Genomic DNA, 17,855 nt, shown 5'->3' with positions numbered 1-17,855 from the left:
AGGAACATTTCTGACTCTCAATAAGATTTAGAAGCTCAGATGACAAGTCTTTTTACAATTTAAACCTTCATAGTGCTGAAAAGCCTCCTGGGGCTTACTAGTGTTCGGAAATGGTGCCCATTATTACAAGAGAGTAGTTCAGTCCTTCAAAGAAGAATAGGAAAAATTATGACAGTGTCAGCATTGTTTTAACTCTACTCAGGTTTGTAGTTTACAGAAGAATTCCAGAGCATGGATAGTAACTAGAAGATCAAATTGTAGAAATTAGAAGGTAACCTGTAGTAAACAATTATCACTGATTGTACAATTACCACTGTAAACAATTACAGAGGCAGATTCTTTTCTGCTGGTCTGCAGGTTGTGTTAAATTCTGCTAAAGATGCCAGAAATCTGACATAGAAAAATGTGAGAATTTACTAATGGGTTATCATTAATAACTGTTTAGAATATTTTTCTTCAACTATTATTATATCCTTTCAGAAATTTCAGCTTTAACTCTGGAGAAGATGGGTTGCAAACAAGAGGATAATGGCACTTCCTGGAAGAAACAGACTGCCAACATCAGAAAAACATTTGTTTTCATGGAAGCACTTGGATCGTATGTGTTCCTTTTTATTTTTATTATTCACACTAGGTTTTCCAAAGCTCCAGGCTGCTTTCAAAAGCAGCTGAAAAGTAAAGAGTGAAGCAGCTTTGGACCTTTTGGGGAAGATTCTTCATCACAGAAGGTTGTTCTTCAACTCAGATATTTTACCTCACATGATGTTCATACAGGGTAAGGGGACTAATTTGAGGGATGTGAGTGAACAGGTAGGTGGGGCAGGAAAGACTATAAATGAAGAGTAAAGGTTTTCAGATCTTGCCAGTTTCTAGCTAGTGTTAGATCCTATCAGCCTGACCAACCTGACTTGACAGCAATTTAAATTGCATCCAGTCCAAAAGGGTAAGAAAGCAGAAACTTGGAGAGGATAAAAGAAGTTCCACAATGCTTCATGCTACAATAAACAGCACCCCGTCACCATTTCCCTCTCTTCTAACTGCATTAGTCTCCTGCAGAAAATGAAATAGTCTTATTGTAAATAATAATAATAATAATAATAATAATAATAATAATAATAATAATAATAATAATAATAATAATAATAATAATAATAATAATAATAATAATAAACAATAACAATAATAATAATAAAGTTGGGAGGTACCTTGGAGGTCATCTAGTCCAACCCCCTACTCAGGCAGGAAACCCTATACCATTTCAGACAAATGGCTGTCCAGTCCCTTCTTAAAAACTTCAGTGGTGGAGCATTCACAGCTTCCGGAGGCAGGTTGTTCCACTGATTAATTGTTCTAACTGTCAGGAAATTTCTCCTTAGTTCTAGGTTGCTTCTCTCCTTGATTAGTTTCCATCTTCTTGTCTTCTTGTCTTGCCTTCGGGTGCTTTGGAGAATTTTTATTACTACATAAGCATGATATAATTCTGAGGCATCTGATGAAATATATTGTGATGCAAGAATAAATGCATTAACTTTAAAATGTCATAATACTTTTGATTCTTTATTTTCCAGCACATTAGTATCCATGGTTATTAGGTTGCTTACTCTTATGCTTTCTTTAAGAATAACAATGTCAACTCTTAAGTATGCGTAGCTGAGAGGTTATTTTTCCTCCCCCAGAAGCGTTTTATTTCCAAAATTCCTTTCACTCATCAACACAATCATCTTGTATGTTTTCTTTTTGAAAAACACTCCATTGGCTCTGCAATTCGTCTCTTGATTGTGATTACATAGCTGAATGGTCAAAAGATTCTCCTTCACACTTTGCATCCACTTTATTCCTCTCTTGACATTGAAGTGACTTCAATATTGTATCATAAATGTCATTTTCCACCTCCCTGAAGCCAGCAAGGGGTCTGAACATCCTATCAATTAGCTCTTTCCGCCAACTCTCACTTGACCATAATGGACTTTTAAAAGCGTTCCATTCACTGTATGACTTAACATTTTCCCCAAAGTTTCTTTTTATAAACACTCCAAATGTCTAAAGAATGACTCAAAATGCTTTTTAAAATGCTTCAACTCTACTGCAATTCTCCAGTTATTTACAGCTCTAATCAGAACACATTTCTGAAACGTCGGGGATTTCCTTGGAAGAATGCAGCACGGTATATTGATTTGGGTGCTAGAAGAGCACTAGGAAGACTCAGGTCTTAGCCCAGGGGGTCTTCAAACTTGGCAACTTTAAGATTTCTGGACTTCAACTCCCAGAATTCTGGGAGTTAAAGTCCACAAGTCTTAAAGTTGCCAAGTTTGAAGCCCCTGTCTTAGTCCATCCTCAGCTATTAGAGGCTCCCTGAGTGACTGGATGAGAGTCCTTTTCTCTCAGCCAACTTACTTCATACGATTGTTCTTTTTTTTTTTAACACAAGTTTTATTAATTTTTTAATTTTACATCCAGATCTTTATGAAGCAATACAGTGATTGGGTAGTTAAAAGTAAACAATATCAAATAACAAAATCATTTGTAAATAGCTCAAATTACATCAACAAAAATTCCCTCTCCAATTCCCTTATTTATAATAACAGAGTCAAATTAATCAAATTAATACATTTCTAGTTGTAATACAATCAATTAAAACAATTTCAAGTATTTTCACTTATACATATCCATGTCCTGTTTTTGAGTTTTACCTAATTGCAATAAGATGTTCCAAAATAGGCTATAATATATAAATGAAAACTTAGTTTTCGGTTAGCCCACTTTTCCCAATTTCAATATATAGTAACTATCCTGTCCAAAATAGTTACATTGTTCATTTCAATACATTCTTATTTTATACTGGTTTGTTCTGTTTAACATCTTAGTAGTATAAATCAGTTCTAATAAATAGCTTTCTTTTCCCTTAGAAGTCTAAAAATTAAGTATAAATCAGTGTATATCTTTTAAAAATTCCCCTTAAGCCATAAAAGGAAGAGAAAGGATAATATTAATATTTCAATATTTCAATATTAATATTTCATTAATTGTTAAAATATCTTTTATTATCTCATTGCAAAATCTATAATACAATTCAAAGTTATATTCTAATAACTAATCTATTTCATTATATAAAAGTTACCTATCTAAAATGCATACATATTCTATTTATTATCCTTACAGTTGATCTATAATTGACAAAGTATGTTTTATTGTTTGTGGCTAATTTTCATTCCCTTAAAAATCTAAATCCTAAATATAAAATCAGTTTACTTCTTGTAACAGTTCCCCTTGGCCCATTAAAAGAGAATTTAAGCTTTATTATTGCCAATCCCCACATTTACAACAACAACAAAAAAGCAATAAATAATTTTTTAAATCTAACTCTCGCTTTCATCTTGTGCCAGGCAGGCTTCCATATCATTGCCTTTAACTTCTTAAATGTGTCTCCCTTTCTTCCTACACACATTGTTTGAATCCAGGGAGAACATCCAATTATCAATTTTTGAAAGAAAATGGCCCCTTTATAATCATTAAATTTTCATTCTAATAAGTCCAATCTCCTTGTTTGGCGTAGCACAGTTGTCATTAATTCAATCTGATCTTCTTCTCCTTTCAAATCCATCTGGCTTAGATAAGAGGCCATGTCTAATGTTGTAATTTTCGTTTGGTTGGTTAGAGTCTTAATGTACTGTATTTGAGGGTCTTTGGCATCCTCCATTTTAATATTGCTTTCTTCAGCTTCTGTTATTTGTTGGATTGTAGGTTTTATAGTTGAGATCAAAGTTTGGGCATCAAGGCTCTCAGTAGATTGTAGTTGCTGTGTTTTAAAGTCCCCTATTTTGTTGTTGATTTCCTCATCCTCTGTTAGATTTTGAGTTGTCAGTTCATCATTTGAAGTCAAAGTCTCATTAGGTGAGTTTATGCTGTCAGATTTGTCTTTAAGTTTAGCTTTTATTTCTTCAGTCATTGCCAAAATTGTATCAAGAATGAGTTTATAGTCAAGTGGTGGGATGTATTCTTCCATTTCTTTAGTATGTTGCAGATAGGCCTTTAGTGGAGGCTAATTTAAGAAAAGCCAGTAAATATCCACCTCCACTATTCCTAAAAGTTGTTTTCAATGCCAGGTGTTCCCAATTTTTATCTTTAAAGATAGTGTCAAGGGTAACTCTATTACAGCCAGATCTCAGAGTTTAAAAAAAAGGTTTACTCGCTATACCAGGTTTTGCCACAAGATATCCTCACTTTCATATAGAATCCTTTTTTTATTTATCCAAAAATCCAAAATAAAATAGCTTAATTAATTCTTTTGAGGCTTTAAAGTTATAAATCCCCAGGTAGGCAGCTGCCGAATTTTTGAAAAGGGGGGAGAATTTTCCAAGAAAGTCCCACAGGAAAGAGATTAGGGAAGTAAGAAGGGTAAGGTCTCACCCAAATCCTCCAGACTGCTTGGTTGTGCTTAGATGGTGCTGTGGCTTTCGGCAGGGAACGGCTTAGCTCTTCTTCTTCGGGCCAGAGGAGTACTCTGGATCAAACGGAGGGCTGCCGCCCTTCCACGATCTCAGGGAGCTAGCCTCCTCATGGTGGTCATCCCTCCAAGGTGACTTTTAACCCTTTGCAGGGTCCTCCGAAGGAGTAAGATCGGACGGCAGTGGGAGAGAATCTCCCGGCTCGTCCACTAGCGTCGCATGCACAAACCGGAAGCCTCCACATGGTTGTTCTTATGGGGGAAAGAAAGGAGAGGTATGTACAACCCCTTCAGCTCCAAGATGTTTGAAATACATCCAAAAATATCTAAAATATAATAAATATCAAGGAACAATTGGGATTGTAATTTGAAAAGATGCCAACTACTTGATCTCTCTGATATTTTATATACATTCTAAAATAGTCAAAACCACGTCAAAGATTTAGTCTGGTTCATACTTTCAGATGATGCAATCTGAATTCATTTCCTTCTCTAATATGTAGATCTGAACACTGAGAGAGAAGGTCTAAGGATGAGTTGTGACAGCTGGGAATTCTCCCCAAGTTTTTTGTGGTGTCCAGGTGTTGTGAGCCGAGAAGCTCCACCATAAGGAGAGAAGAAACACTAGGCACCATAGCCCATCTCTAGAGCTGGCTGTTAGAATTGCAAGGTAGTATGGAGGAATCACATTGTATTATGTATTCCCAGTGTATCTTTCATTTTTACCATTTCATGGCTCCTTTCCTTTCCATTCCATTTCTATTTTGACAGTGATAAGAACTGAACTGTTAGCTTCCAGAGAGGTACCAGCTTTGATAGCACCATGGCTGATCCAGCCTTAGGTAGTATAGTTATTTTCTCAGTTTATTAAATCACTTCCCAGGAGCTAAATTCAGGCCAGATGTGACTTATTGACAGATTGGCTAGTCAGCATGGGGAGCTGCTACTACAATAAAAACATTCATTTGAGATGCATTCGATAATTTTCCCCTCAAGAGAACCAAATGGAGAATTCTTATTTCCCGAAGTATAGATACAAAACAGAGTATGAGAGATGCAATCTACGTAAACAGAAAATATATTGGCTTTACTTCCAAAACCTTAACTGGAGCCTGATCAAAACAGGCTGTCATTGTGTTTATATTTATTCAAGAACAGACCTTTTTAAATCTGGGAAACAACATTTTTGAATAAAGAGATTTAGTTGAATGTATATAAATCCTGCTCACAATTAGTTGTGTGTAAGAGAGATCAAAAACAGTGGTACCTATTCCTCAGCTATAAGACCTTTGACTAAATTATGCCTTTATATTTCCAATTACAGTGCAAAACAACACAACTGTAATTCGGCTACATTTATCACAAACTGGATACACAATCTGAAATACCTAGTTTCTTATTGCTCTAGTTTCTTATAGACTCTGAAGTTACAGAAAAGTTTTTGGGCTAGCTGTTCATTAATTTATAATTTAAATTTATATAGATATCCCTGTGGCTGTGTTCACATCATACACTGGACATTAGCCAATAATATTTTAGCCTGGCTTACTGTGTAGAGAGATTAATGTTTTACTTTCTCATTTTATTTTTAGTCTGTACTTAGTGGAAGACACTGCTACTGTGGCAAACATTGCCTTAATCCAGTTACTAATTCCTTGTATTAGTCCATCAAATCAAGACCTTTGCAGCTTGAAAGGGAGAGTATATGTCAGAGTAGACAGAAAAAAAGGAAGATAAATATATACATAAATAAATTGTGCACACAATGCTTTGAGTAAAATAACCTCCAAGTTTGTATATGGTAAAGCCAGAAAAATCCCACAATTCAAATCTGCTATTACATTTGGCAGACTTTATTAGTATAAATGAATCGGGAGTCGTCAAGGACATTGGAACATTTGTTCTATCAAACGCTTCAGAAAACGGGTCTGTTCTAATGTCATTCTGCTTCACTCATGCCTCCAAGTGCAAATGTTCTTAGTATGTATTCATGGTTAATCAGCCTTTTGGATTAGAATGGTTATCCAGAGCCAGTATCCTTGTATTTCATGTAGGAAAGAGAAAAATAACTACAGAAGGTTTTGTTTCCTTTGCACCAGCTTGTTGATTCAAGTGGTCTTAAATGCGGGCAGTAATTATCATAAACTGTTTAGGAACGAAACATGAAACAGATGCCAGTGCATCTGATCTGTGGGATGATGATTTCCTACTATCTTCACTTGTGAACATAGGGACTACTACAAATTTTTTACTGATTCCCCAATTTAATAGGAATTTTATAGAGAGAAATATAACTGTAAAGTACAGGGGAAAAAGAACAAAAAAAGTAAAAAAAATCAGAGAGTTAAAAAAAATGAAACAGTATTAACATGTTGGCAATATTATGCTAAAGATATAATTATTTTTTCTTGATTGTGCTGCATTCTGGCTTAGCTGATAATATGAACCAGGTTTCTATGGCTCACTGAACAAATATTACTAAAATTAATGGGTAAGTTGTTGTTGGTATATGTTACCATCAATGTGTGAAATTAGACATTTTATAGAATGCCTAGAAATCTATAGAATGCTAAAAAAAATGGGGTGTCAAAAAATAAAACACTTAATATTACATGCATTTCCTAGGTATTCTATGCAGTGCCAAAAGGCAAAGCAGCAAAGTATAAAATGTCATTCTAGCCTTCCTACTTGCAACAAGTAAGTCAATACAGGTCTTTTTCTCTTGTTTATTTGTTTGTTTGTTTTTCAGTAAGAAAGTCCTGTACTTTTTTTTTTGCATTTCTTCTTTCATTTTCATATATGTCGTTTCAATAAAGGGTTAGGGTTAGGATAACACTAGCCCTTTTCATGAGCTCTTTTCATACTTTGCCAAAATAGTTCTTGTCATTCTGCATTATGCCTAGGTATTATATACAATGCTTAGGGAAAGTAAATAGCATATTAAAATAACACAGACATTTCATACTTTACTTAAAAATGTCCCACATTCTATAGATTTCCTAAGCATTCTATACCAGTGATGGCTAACCTTTTAGAGACCGAGTGGCCAAACTGCAACCCAAAACCCACTTATGTATCATTGGGTGCTGGGTGGGTGTGGCCCATTGGGTGGGCGTGGCTGCAGTGGTAATGGCAGACTGGGTGGGACTAAAAAGTTCAATCAATCAATTCCAACTTTGTGAGATTTTTTTTTCCCCGCGAGAAGTTGAAATTGATTCTTTGAACCTTTGTTTTTCTTGCACATGGCAGCGGAAGCCTAAAGGAAAAAGGTTTTATAAAGCCCAGCTGAACGCCTAGGACTGGGGCGATGGCACGCGTGCCCACAGAGAGGGCTCTGCATGCCACCTTTGGCACCCGTGCCATAGGTTCGCCACCACGGTTCTATACAATGCCAATTTTTCACACATTACCGGTAACATTCACAAATCCAACTACAAAATACTCCCGTATAATCAATAGAACTTAATTTAGAACTTCATGAATTTTATTCTCATTGATTCAGTAAGTCAACACCAAGCATACATACAAGTCTGGCTCTTGTATGTAGATAAGGTTAATAAAGAATATATGTGAGAAATTCAAAACTATCCATTTACAATAAAAAAACCAGAACCAATGGCCCCATTTTTTAAAAAAGTCTTTACTTACTTAAACTAGTTTACTTCTGGATATTTATGCTTCAAGTGGATATGAACAAGAATCAGGTGAAATAAAAATGAAATGAGGTGGAGGGAAGGATAACAAATGGAATAATATCCAAATAAATGTTTTTACAGCTTGTATGCAGTATCTCTAAGGACTTTGAACAAGGTTTATAAATGGAACATAGCTTGCTATTAACAAAATAAACAGGCCTCTGCCTATTAGACTGCACTGTGCAGAGAGCTCATTCAAATATAGTTTTCTGCTTTATCAGGTCACTGAAAATGTATTCTCAGCATCTGAGAAGTTGAACTGCAGAGATAGTACATGGGGATTGACAACAAAGCTTAGCAATCCTGAGCAAGTTCTTTCACACGGTTTTTCAATTGGGACAATAAACATTATAGAACATTACAAATGTATTCATGAGCTCTCTGCACAGTGCAGTCTAAGCAAAGCACTGATTTGCAACTTAAAACAGTTACAAATGACCTTTCTGCCTCAAATGAAGGACAATTGATCTTCAAGTACCATATCTTCATTGTTTTAGGCATAATAAAGGTAAATACAGTAAATCTTATTTTCCACTGTTCATTGCTCTTCATACATTTGCTGTCCATTATGTGGGCTAATGACTGTTCCCTCATTCTCCCCCCCCCCAATTATATTTTTAGTCTTCCTCTCTGATTTTCAACCTATTTCTGTTTGGTTCTCCTGATATTAACATGCTAATTATATATATTGATGTGGATCTGGTTACCTAAGGTAAAATTCTATTATGGATAGATTAAGTGGCCATTTTCTATTCATTATCTTATGAAAGATTTTGATAGGACATAACTACTAAATGTAAAGGTAAAGATTTCCCTGTCTAGTCATTTCTGAGTCTACTAACCATACAATATAAAACAGGTTGCACCTTGTAAACCATAGTCACTACTTCTTAATCCTGGAAATTATGTTTACATCTAAATCTGTACTTGATACTAGACAGCCCATGCCCCACTGAGTCATTGTTTCAGAGATATTTCCTTAAGAAGCTGGCAGGAAGCATCAGAAATCTTCCTTTCTCCCTTGTTTCCTTCATTCCTTCCTTCTTCCCTGTTCCTCCCTCCCTCCCTCCTTCCTTCCTTCTTTTCGTCCCTCCTTTTCTCTTTCCCTCACACCCCCTCCCTTCCCTTCTCATCATTCTGACCTTATCTTCCTTACTTGCTCCCTTCCTCCGTCCACAGTGGGGAAGGTGCATGGGAGTGCACAATAAATGTCCTTTAGCTTGGAGAAAGTATGGGGGACATGGGTTGGGAAGTAGGCAGCAGAGTCCAGGAAGGGTGCATGGAGGTTCATGCCTCCCGGATCCTTCCCTCTCTCCCTCCCTTCCTTCATTTTTCTCCATCTCTCCCTTCCTTCCCCTTTCTTTCTCTTCCCTTCCCAGCAGGCAAGAAAGTGGCTACTGGGGTGAAAGAGGGAGAAAAGGATTGCAAGAATGGCTGGGAAACTGTCACAGAGCATTCAAGATGACATGAACATGGCAACAGCCTCTTTTCTAAACTCACTTTTCATACTTGATATTATATTTTTCATTTTGCTTCTCCCTTACATATTATTTTGCAAAGCAAATGCAGATGGTACAGACACAATTCTCAGTTAGGCATCAATAGTACATAAATGTTTTCTTGGATCAATTTTATTTACTCCCAAAAGGCCTAAAAGCAATTTACAAATATAATATAAACTTGGCATTGGTAAAACAGTTTAACGAATAAAATATTTAATAAATATTACACAATGTTTTCTTTACTTTCTTTGTTTACTTCTGAAAACACTGTGACAATTATATTTACTGCATAAACTGGGAAGTTATCATCACTATTAAACTGTCAAGCTCATAAATATTTATAATTCTAAATTGGATAGCTTTGTACATTTGATTTATAAATAAACAAGCATTCCTTTGAGATCCTATATAGACAAAAGACTTGTTAGGAAGGCTAGACAAATTTTTTTAGGATGTTGTCATAATAAACAGTAGCCAACAATAGCAACTCCTATGACGAAAGAAAGCATAAGGATCTTGATCATCATACTGTATAAAGGTAAAGGTTTCCCTTGTCCAGTAGTGTCTGACCCTAGGGGACAGTGTTATGATTTTCTTAGCTGGGAGAGCCAGCGTTGTCTGAAGACTCTTCCATGGTCATGTGGACAGCATGATTGTACTTGGAAGCACATGGAACACTGTTACTTTCCCATCAAAATGGTACTTATTTATCTACTTGTATTTACATACTTTCAAACTGCTAGGTGAGCAGGAGCTGGGGCAAGTGGCAGGAGCTCACCCAGTGGTTGGATTCAGCCAGTTCACACCAGTTTGGCAGAACCAGTAGCTATTTTTTTGTTGCCCAGGCCCAGAATGGACTTCCAGAAGTGGCATCCACACAGAGAACCAGTTGTTCACATATTTGAATCCCACCAGTGAGCTCACCCCCTTCATGGATTATTGCCTTGTCGTGGCAAAGGGGCTTGTGTAATTCAATGAAGCTATGAGCTATGCCATGCAGGGCCACCCAAGATGGACAGGTCATAGCAGAGAGTTCTGGCAAAACGTGATCCACTGGAGAAGGAAATGGCAACTCACTCCAGTATCTTTGCCATGAAAACCCTAAGGACAGTACCAAAAGGGAAAATGATATGATGCTGGAAGATGAGCCCCTCAGGTCGAAAGGTGTCCAATATGCTACTGGGGAAGAGCAGAGGGCTAGTACTAGTAGCGCCAGAAAGAATGAAGCAACTGGGCCAAAGCCGAAAGGATGCTCAGCTGTGGATGTATCTGGTGGTGAAAGGAAAGTCCAGTACTTAAAGATTTTTTCTCCATAGGAATCTGGAATGTAAGATCCATGAATCAAGGAAAGCTGAACGTGGTCAAACAAGAGATGACAAGACTGAACATTAACATCTTAGGAATCAGCCAACTAAAATGGACAGGATTGAGTGAATTTAATTCAGATGACCATCAGGTATACTACTCAGAAGAAATGGAGTAGCCTTCCTAGTCAATAAAAGAGTAGGAAAAGCAATACTGGGATACAATCCCCAAAATGACAGAATGATCTCAGTTCGAATCCAAGGCAAACCATTCAATATCACAGTAGTCCAAGTCTATGCCCCAACCACCGGTGCTGAAGAGGATGAAATTGACCAGTTCTATGAAGCCCTACAGCACCTTATAGAACTAACACCAAAAAATGATGTCCTTATCATCATGGGGGGTTGGAATGCTAAAGTAGGAAGCCAAAAGATAACTGGAATAACAGGCAAGTTTGGCCTTGGAGTACAAAATGAAGCAGGGCACAGGCTGATAAAATTTCATCAAGAGAATACAATGGTCATAGCAAACACTCTTTTCCAACAACCCAAGAGACGGCTCTACACATGTGCTCTGCAGCCAAAGATAGAGAAGCTCTATACATTCAGTAAAAACAAGACCAGGAGCTGACTGTGGCTCAGACCAGGAGCTTCTCGTTGCAAAGTTTAGGCTTAAACTGAAGAAAGTAGGGAAAAGCACTAGGCCACTCAGGTATGAATTAAATCATATCCCTGTTGAATATACAGTAGAGGTGACAAATAGATTTAAGGATTTAGATCTGATAGACAGAGTGCCTGAAGAACTATGGACAGAGGTTCACAACATTGTACAACAGGTAGCAACCAAAACCATCCCAAAGAAAAAGAAATGCAAGAAAGCAAAATGGCTGTCTGAGGAAGCTTTGCAAATAGCTGAGGAAAGGACGGAAGTGAAAGGCAAGGGAGAAAAAGAAAGATACACCATAATTACAGAGAATAGCTAGAAGAGATAAGAATGCCTTCTTAAATGAACAGTGCAAAGAAATAGAAGAAAACAATAGAATAGGGAGGACTAGAGATCTGTTCAAGAAAATTGGAGAGATGAAGGGAATGTTTCATGCAAAAATGGGCATGATAAAGGACCAAAATGGCAGGGACCTAACAGAGGCAGAAGAGGTGGCAAAATTACACAGAAGAACTATACAAGAACGAGCTTAATGTCCCTGATAACCACGATGAGGTGGTCACTGACCTCAAGCCAGACATACCAGAATGTGAAGTGAAGTGGGCCTTAGAAAAGCTGAACAACAACAAAGCTAGTGGAGGTGACAGTATTCCAGCTGAGCTATTCAAAATCTTAAAAGATGATGCAGTAAAAGTGCTACACTCACTTTGCCAGCAAATTTGGAAAACTCAACAGTGCCAAAGAATGTTCAAACTATCGCACCATTGCACTCATTTCACATGCTAGTAAAGTTATGCTTAAAATCCTACAAGCTAGACTCCAGCAGTATGTGGATCGAGAACTACCAGAAGTACAGGCAGGATTTTGAAGAGGCAGAAAAACTAGAGATCAAATTGCCAACATACACTGGATCATGGAGAAAGCTAGGGAGTTCCAGAAAAACATCTATTTCTGCTTCATTGACTATGCTAAAGCCTTTGATTGTGTGGATCACAACAAACTGTGGCAAGTTCTTAAAGAGATGGGAGTACCAGACCATCTTATTTGTCTCTTGAGAAAACTATATGCGGGTCAAGAAGCAACGGTGAGAACTGGACACGGAACCACTGATTGGTTCAAAATTGGGAAAGGAGTCCGGCAAGGCTGTATACTGTCGCCCTGCCTATTTAACTTATATGCAGAGCACATCATGAGAAGGGCAGGGCTGGATGAATCAAAGTTGGAATTAAGATTGTCGGGAGAAATATCAACAACCTAAGATATGCAGATGATACCACACTAATGGCAGAAAGTGAAGAACTAAAGAGCCTCTTGTTGCGGGTGAAGAAGGAGAGTACAAAGTTGGGTTGAAATTTAACATTAAGAAAACCAAGATCATGGCATCCAGCCCTCTCAATTCCTGGCAAATAGATGGGGAAGAAATGGAGGTAGTGACAGATTTTATTTTCCTGGGTTCCAAGATCACTGCAGATGGGGACTGTAGCCAAGAAATTAAAAGACGCTTGCTCCTGGGGAGTAAAGCCATGGCAAATCTAGACAGCACACTAAAAAGCAGAGACATCACCCTGTCAACAAAAGTGCATATAGTCAAGGCTTCCCAGTTGCAACGTATGGCAGTGAAAATTGGACTATAAGAAAGGCTGAGCTCCAAAGAATTGAGGCCTTTGAACTATGGTGCTGGAGAAGACTCCTGCGAGTCCCTTGGACTGCAAGGCGATCAAACCGGTCAGTCCTAGAGGAGATCAACCCTGACTGTTCTTTAGAAGGCCAGATCCTGAAGCTAAAACTCAAATACTTTGGCCACCTAATGAGAAGGAAGGACTCACTGGAGAAGAGCCTAATGCTGGGAAAGATTGAGGGCAATAGAAGAAGGGGACGACAGAGAATGAGGTGGCTGGATGGAGTCACTGAAGCAGTAGGCGTGAGCTTAAATGGACTCCAGAAGATGGTAGAGGACAGGAAGGCCTGGAGGAACATTGTCCATAGGGTCGCGATGGGTCGGACACAACTTTGCAGCTAACAACAAAAGTATAGTATAGTATAGTATAGTATAGTATAGTATAGTATAGTATAGTATAGTATAGTATAGTATAGTATAGTATAGTATAGTGTATAGTGTATAGTGTATAGTGTATAGTGTATAGTGTATAGTGTATGGTATGGTATGGTATGGTATGGTATGGTATGGTATGGTATGGTATGGTATGGTATGGTATGGTATGGTATGGTATGGTATGGTATGGTATGGTATGGTATGGTATGGTATAGTGGACAACCACTTACGTATGAGCCAGCAGTGTGCTGTAGTTGCCAAAAAAGCCAATGCAGTCCTAGGATGCATCAACAGAGGGATAGTATGAAGATCAAATCAAGTGTTAGTACTGCTTTATACTCCACTAGCGAGGCCACACTTGCAATACTGTATCCAGTAAGATGTTGAGACTCCAGAAAGACTATGGGGAAGAGCAACAAAGATGATAGGGAGTCTAGACACTAAACCCTACAATGAACAATTGTGGGAGCTAGCATATGTCTAGTCTCACAAAGAGAAGGACCAGGAGTAACATGATAGCACTCTTCCAATATTTGAGGGGCTGTCACAGAGTAGAAGGAATTCTTCTTCTTCCCCAAAGCACCTGAGGGCAGATCAAAAAATAACTCGTGGAAGATTATTAAAGGGAGTTCCAATCTAGAATTAAGGAGAAATTTTCTGACAGTGAGAACAATTATTCAGGGAGACAGCTTGTCTGCAGAATTTATGAGTGCTAGAGGTTTTTAATGGAGACAAGAAGAGATTGGACAACCATTTGTCCAAAATAATATAACGTTGCTTGCTTGAGCAGGGGTTTGGACTATAAGACCACCACTGGATTCCTTTGAATCCAGTTATTCTATGTTGTATTATAAACTTTAGCTCATATGCCTAACTTATTTTTATGCTATGGTTTCATCTCTACATGGCCATTGCACAATAAATAGAACTCAAATCTCACAGGGGATTTATCCAATTAATACCCTTGAATTTGCATCCAAATCCCTGGATCTAATTAGTAGTGCCATCTGTTTCTGGAAGCCATGTTAATGTATTACTATCTTCCTTGCAGGCTATTTTATGTGGCAGTGTTTTATATCTTAACAATTAAGTCAGCATAATGCAGTACAATGCCCAGGCTTTCATTTTTGTTTTCCTTACAGAGGGGCCTTTTCGGAGGTCTTCCTGGTGAAGCACAGAACCACTGCCAAGCTTTTTGCTTTGAAGTGCATTAAAAAGTCACCAGTCACCCAGGATAGCAACCTGGAGAATGAAATAGTTGTGCTGAAGAAGTAAGTATAGTTGGGAATGCATGACAGAGTTTAATGTTTCTTTCAAACTTCTTTAAGAAGGCTACAAGTTACTTATTTTCGATCAATTGGAAGGGCAGAAAAATTAAGACTGTCTCATCTGGCAGAAGGCTTCTTAGATGAAACATCAATATTCTTTTTCTGCTTAAAATCCACTAAAACAGTACTCCTCAATCTTAGCAACTTTAAGATGTGTGGACCAGCTAACAAATGAGGGCTATTGGACATGAACCATAAATAAATTGTGCACTCAGAGGTGTATTGTACCAGAAGCTGTTTTCCAATTTAGCTAAATCCCTACCCCCACATACAAAATATTCCTCTCTTTTACTATATATAGTCCTCACTTAGCAACCACTCATTCAGCAACCTTTTGAAGTTACAATAGTGTTGAACAAGTGGAACGTGCAACCAGTTCTCACACTTACCATTGCAGCATCCCTGTGGCCATGTGGACAAAATTCAGATGTTCATTGACCAGCTTGCATTTCTGACCCTTTACCATCCCATAGTCACATGATCACCATTTGTGACTTTCCCCACCAGCTTCCAACTAGGAAAGGTCAATCTGGAAGCCAGCAGGAAGTCACAAGATGTAGTCACATGAAGTACTTGTTTAATGACCAATGTCTTCACTTAATGACTGCCATAAAAATGCCATCATAAGTTGTCATGGTCATGCTTAGTTAATGACTGCATCTCTCCGTGATAGAGTTTCCAGTCACAATTAATGTCCTTAATCAAGGACTCAGGTTTTCAAGATTCATGATCATAGCCTTGAGGAGCCTGTTTTCTGGCCTATAGACATCAACAACACAGATCCATTAAAAAGACACTGGATGGTGGCCTAAAGTCACACTGTTAGCTCATCAAGCAAATCACATCCATACTCTATCAACCTCCCAATTCCAATGCCTGGGAAACAGGCAGATCTTCATAATCTTTTGAAATACCAAAGTTAAGGCTATGTGTATTTAGTGAGGAGACTATTCACCAAACAGGCCCATGACAGAGAAAGTATATGCTCTAGAATCCACTTTGTGATACTACTACACTGATGAGAAAGTATGTCCACTCTGCCAAATCTAATGGGAAAGACAAAAACATCAAGGATAGGATTCATTCAGTTGGAAATTGTGATTTAGGTAGATCTTCAATCTGATCCTTTAAGTATATTTACCTCATCATGAATCCAGAAGAAAGAAAATGTGAGAAATTATTTTTAGAATAAAACATTTTAACAAAACTATACTAGTAAGAAATCTTACATCTTGCTGCCTTCCAAATAGTATAAGGAACATAAGAAAGGGTAAAATTTCTAAACAAGAGAAAACATGTTTTGTAATGTTCTTCTTTTCTTTCCATGAATGTATAGCAAACAGTAGTGGGGAAAATGGATCTCTTGTTATTAGAAGCTGAAATATGTGTTTGTTCCTTAAATTAAAGTACCAGAGTTCAGTCCGAATGAAAAACATCTGGCACAAAGGAGGGATGAATGTTAGCTTGCTTTTTAATGATCTGTTATTCTGTCAGACCCATGTTGCATTCTGTTTTTGGTTGCAGAATAAAGCATGACAACATAGTAACCCTTGAGGACATTTATGAAAGCACAACTCACTATTATCTGGTAATGCAGCTGTAAGTATCAACACATACATTATGTAAGAAGCAAATGTTGCACAATTCTCCCAGTCAAGAGTCAGCTGAAAACATCTAGGTCACACTAGGTTGCAGAAAGTGGCATTAAACAGTCCGAATAAAATTGTGGGAATGTTTTTGTTTTTTAATGGGAGCATTATAAACATCTGTTTTTATGCTTAAACGAAGAATGGCAGCCATAGAGATATAACCCAACCCAACTCAACAGTCTTTATTGTGCTATCAACACAGTCCCTCTATGTTGTAAGTGTATAGTATTTAAGTATAATATCAATTGTGTCAGATGAAGCCGCAAAAATGTAAAATACTATTATTACAATTTAAATAAAGTAAAGGTGCTAGTCGTTTCCAACTCTAGGGGCTGGTGCTCATCTCCATTTCAAAGCCAAAGAGCCAGCGCTTGTCCGAGGACGTCTCTGTGGTCATGTGGCCGGCATGACTAGACGCCAAAGGCACACGGAACACTGTTACCTTCCCACCATAGTGGTCCCTATTTTTCTACTTGCATTTTTACGTGCTTTCGAACTGCTAGGTTGGTAGTAACAGGCGCTCACTCTGTTATGCGGCACTCGGGATTCAACCCGCCAAACTGCCGATCTTCTGATCGACAAGCTCAGCATCCTAACCCACTGAGCCACCGCGTCCCTTTGACAATTTAAATAAAAGGTTTCTAATGAATTAGATCACTTTATATTGTTGATCTGATTAATTTTGCACTTAATTTCTTAGGTTTAATCATAGTCTAACAGAAAAAGTTCTAAGAAGGGTTCTGCTTTCTCTTTTTCTTTCTTGAGATTCTTTTTAATGGCTTTATTTTATTTATTGTTTATTAATTCAATTTATTATTATATATTTACTGCTTGATCTTCCTGCTCTTGACTTTAAAGCACCAGAAAATCTCAAGCAGTTGAAGATTCTCTCCCCCTCTACCTCTTCCACCCAAGTAGTTCAAATTGTTCCTCCAAAATTAATTCATCAAGTGAAAACTTGGAATTTTATAATATATTCAAGTTTTTTGCAGCCTAGTTGCAGTCTACCCATCTAGCCTTGTGGCAAAGAAATAATATTTTCCTGGTTGGGGTGGTTCTAAAAATGCATTGTCTCAAATATGTGAATAACGCCATGAAAGCAGCTTCTTCTTTATGTCTATAATAGTGTGTTGTAAAGAATAAAGAAAAAAATATGATTGTTAATAACAGTATGAAAAATATCTTTATATCAAAATTATATTCTTCCTATACTGTC

At 37.5% G+C, this 17,855-nt stretch overlaps 1 protein-coding gene across 1 annotated transcript in view; it reads left to right on the top strand.

Annotated features, from left to right (window-relative positions):
• Positions 1-506: 506 nt before the first annotated feature.
• The window catches only part of CAMK1G (calcium/calmodulin dependent protein kinase IG), a gene marked incomplete at both ends in the record, with an annotated part of 30,828 nt that continues 13,479 nt past the window's right edge, over positions 507-17,855 (top strand). The window contains 3 exons of the mRNA XM_081325447.1: positions 507-598; positions 14,805-14,933; positions 16,515-16,589. Coding sequence (XP_081181573.1) covers positions 507-598; positions 14,805-14,933; positions 16,515-16,589 — 296 coding nt within the window. The remainder of the gene's footprint in view (positions 599-14,804; positions 14,934-16,514; positions 16,590-17,855) is intronic.

This window comes from Vipera berus (genome assembly GCF_964194415.1).
Source record: "Vipera berus genome assembly, chromosome: 3".
In the NCBI taxonomy this organism is placed as follows: domain Eukaryota; kingdom Metazoa; phylum Chordata; class Lepidosauria; order Squamata; family Viperidae; genus Vipera; species Vipera berus.
This window is presented reverse-complemented; position numbering and strand designations above follow the sequence as displayed.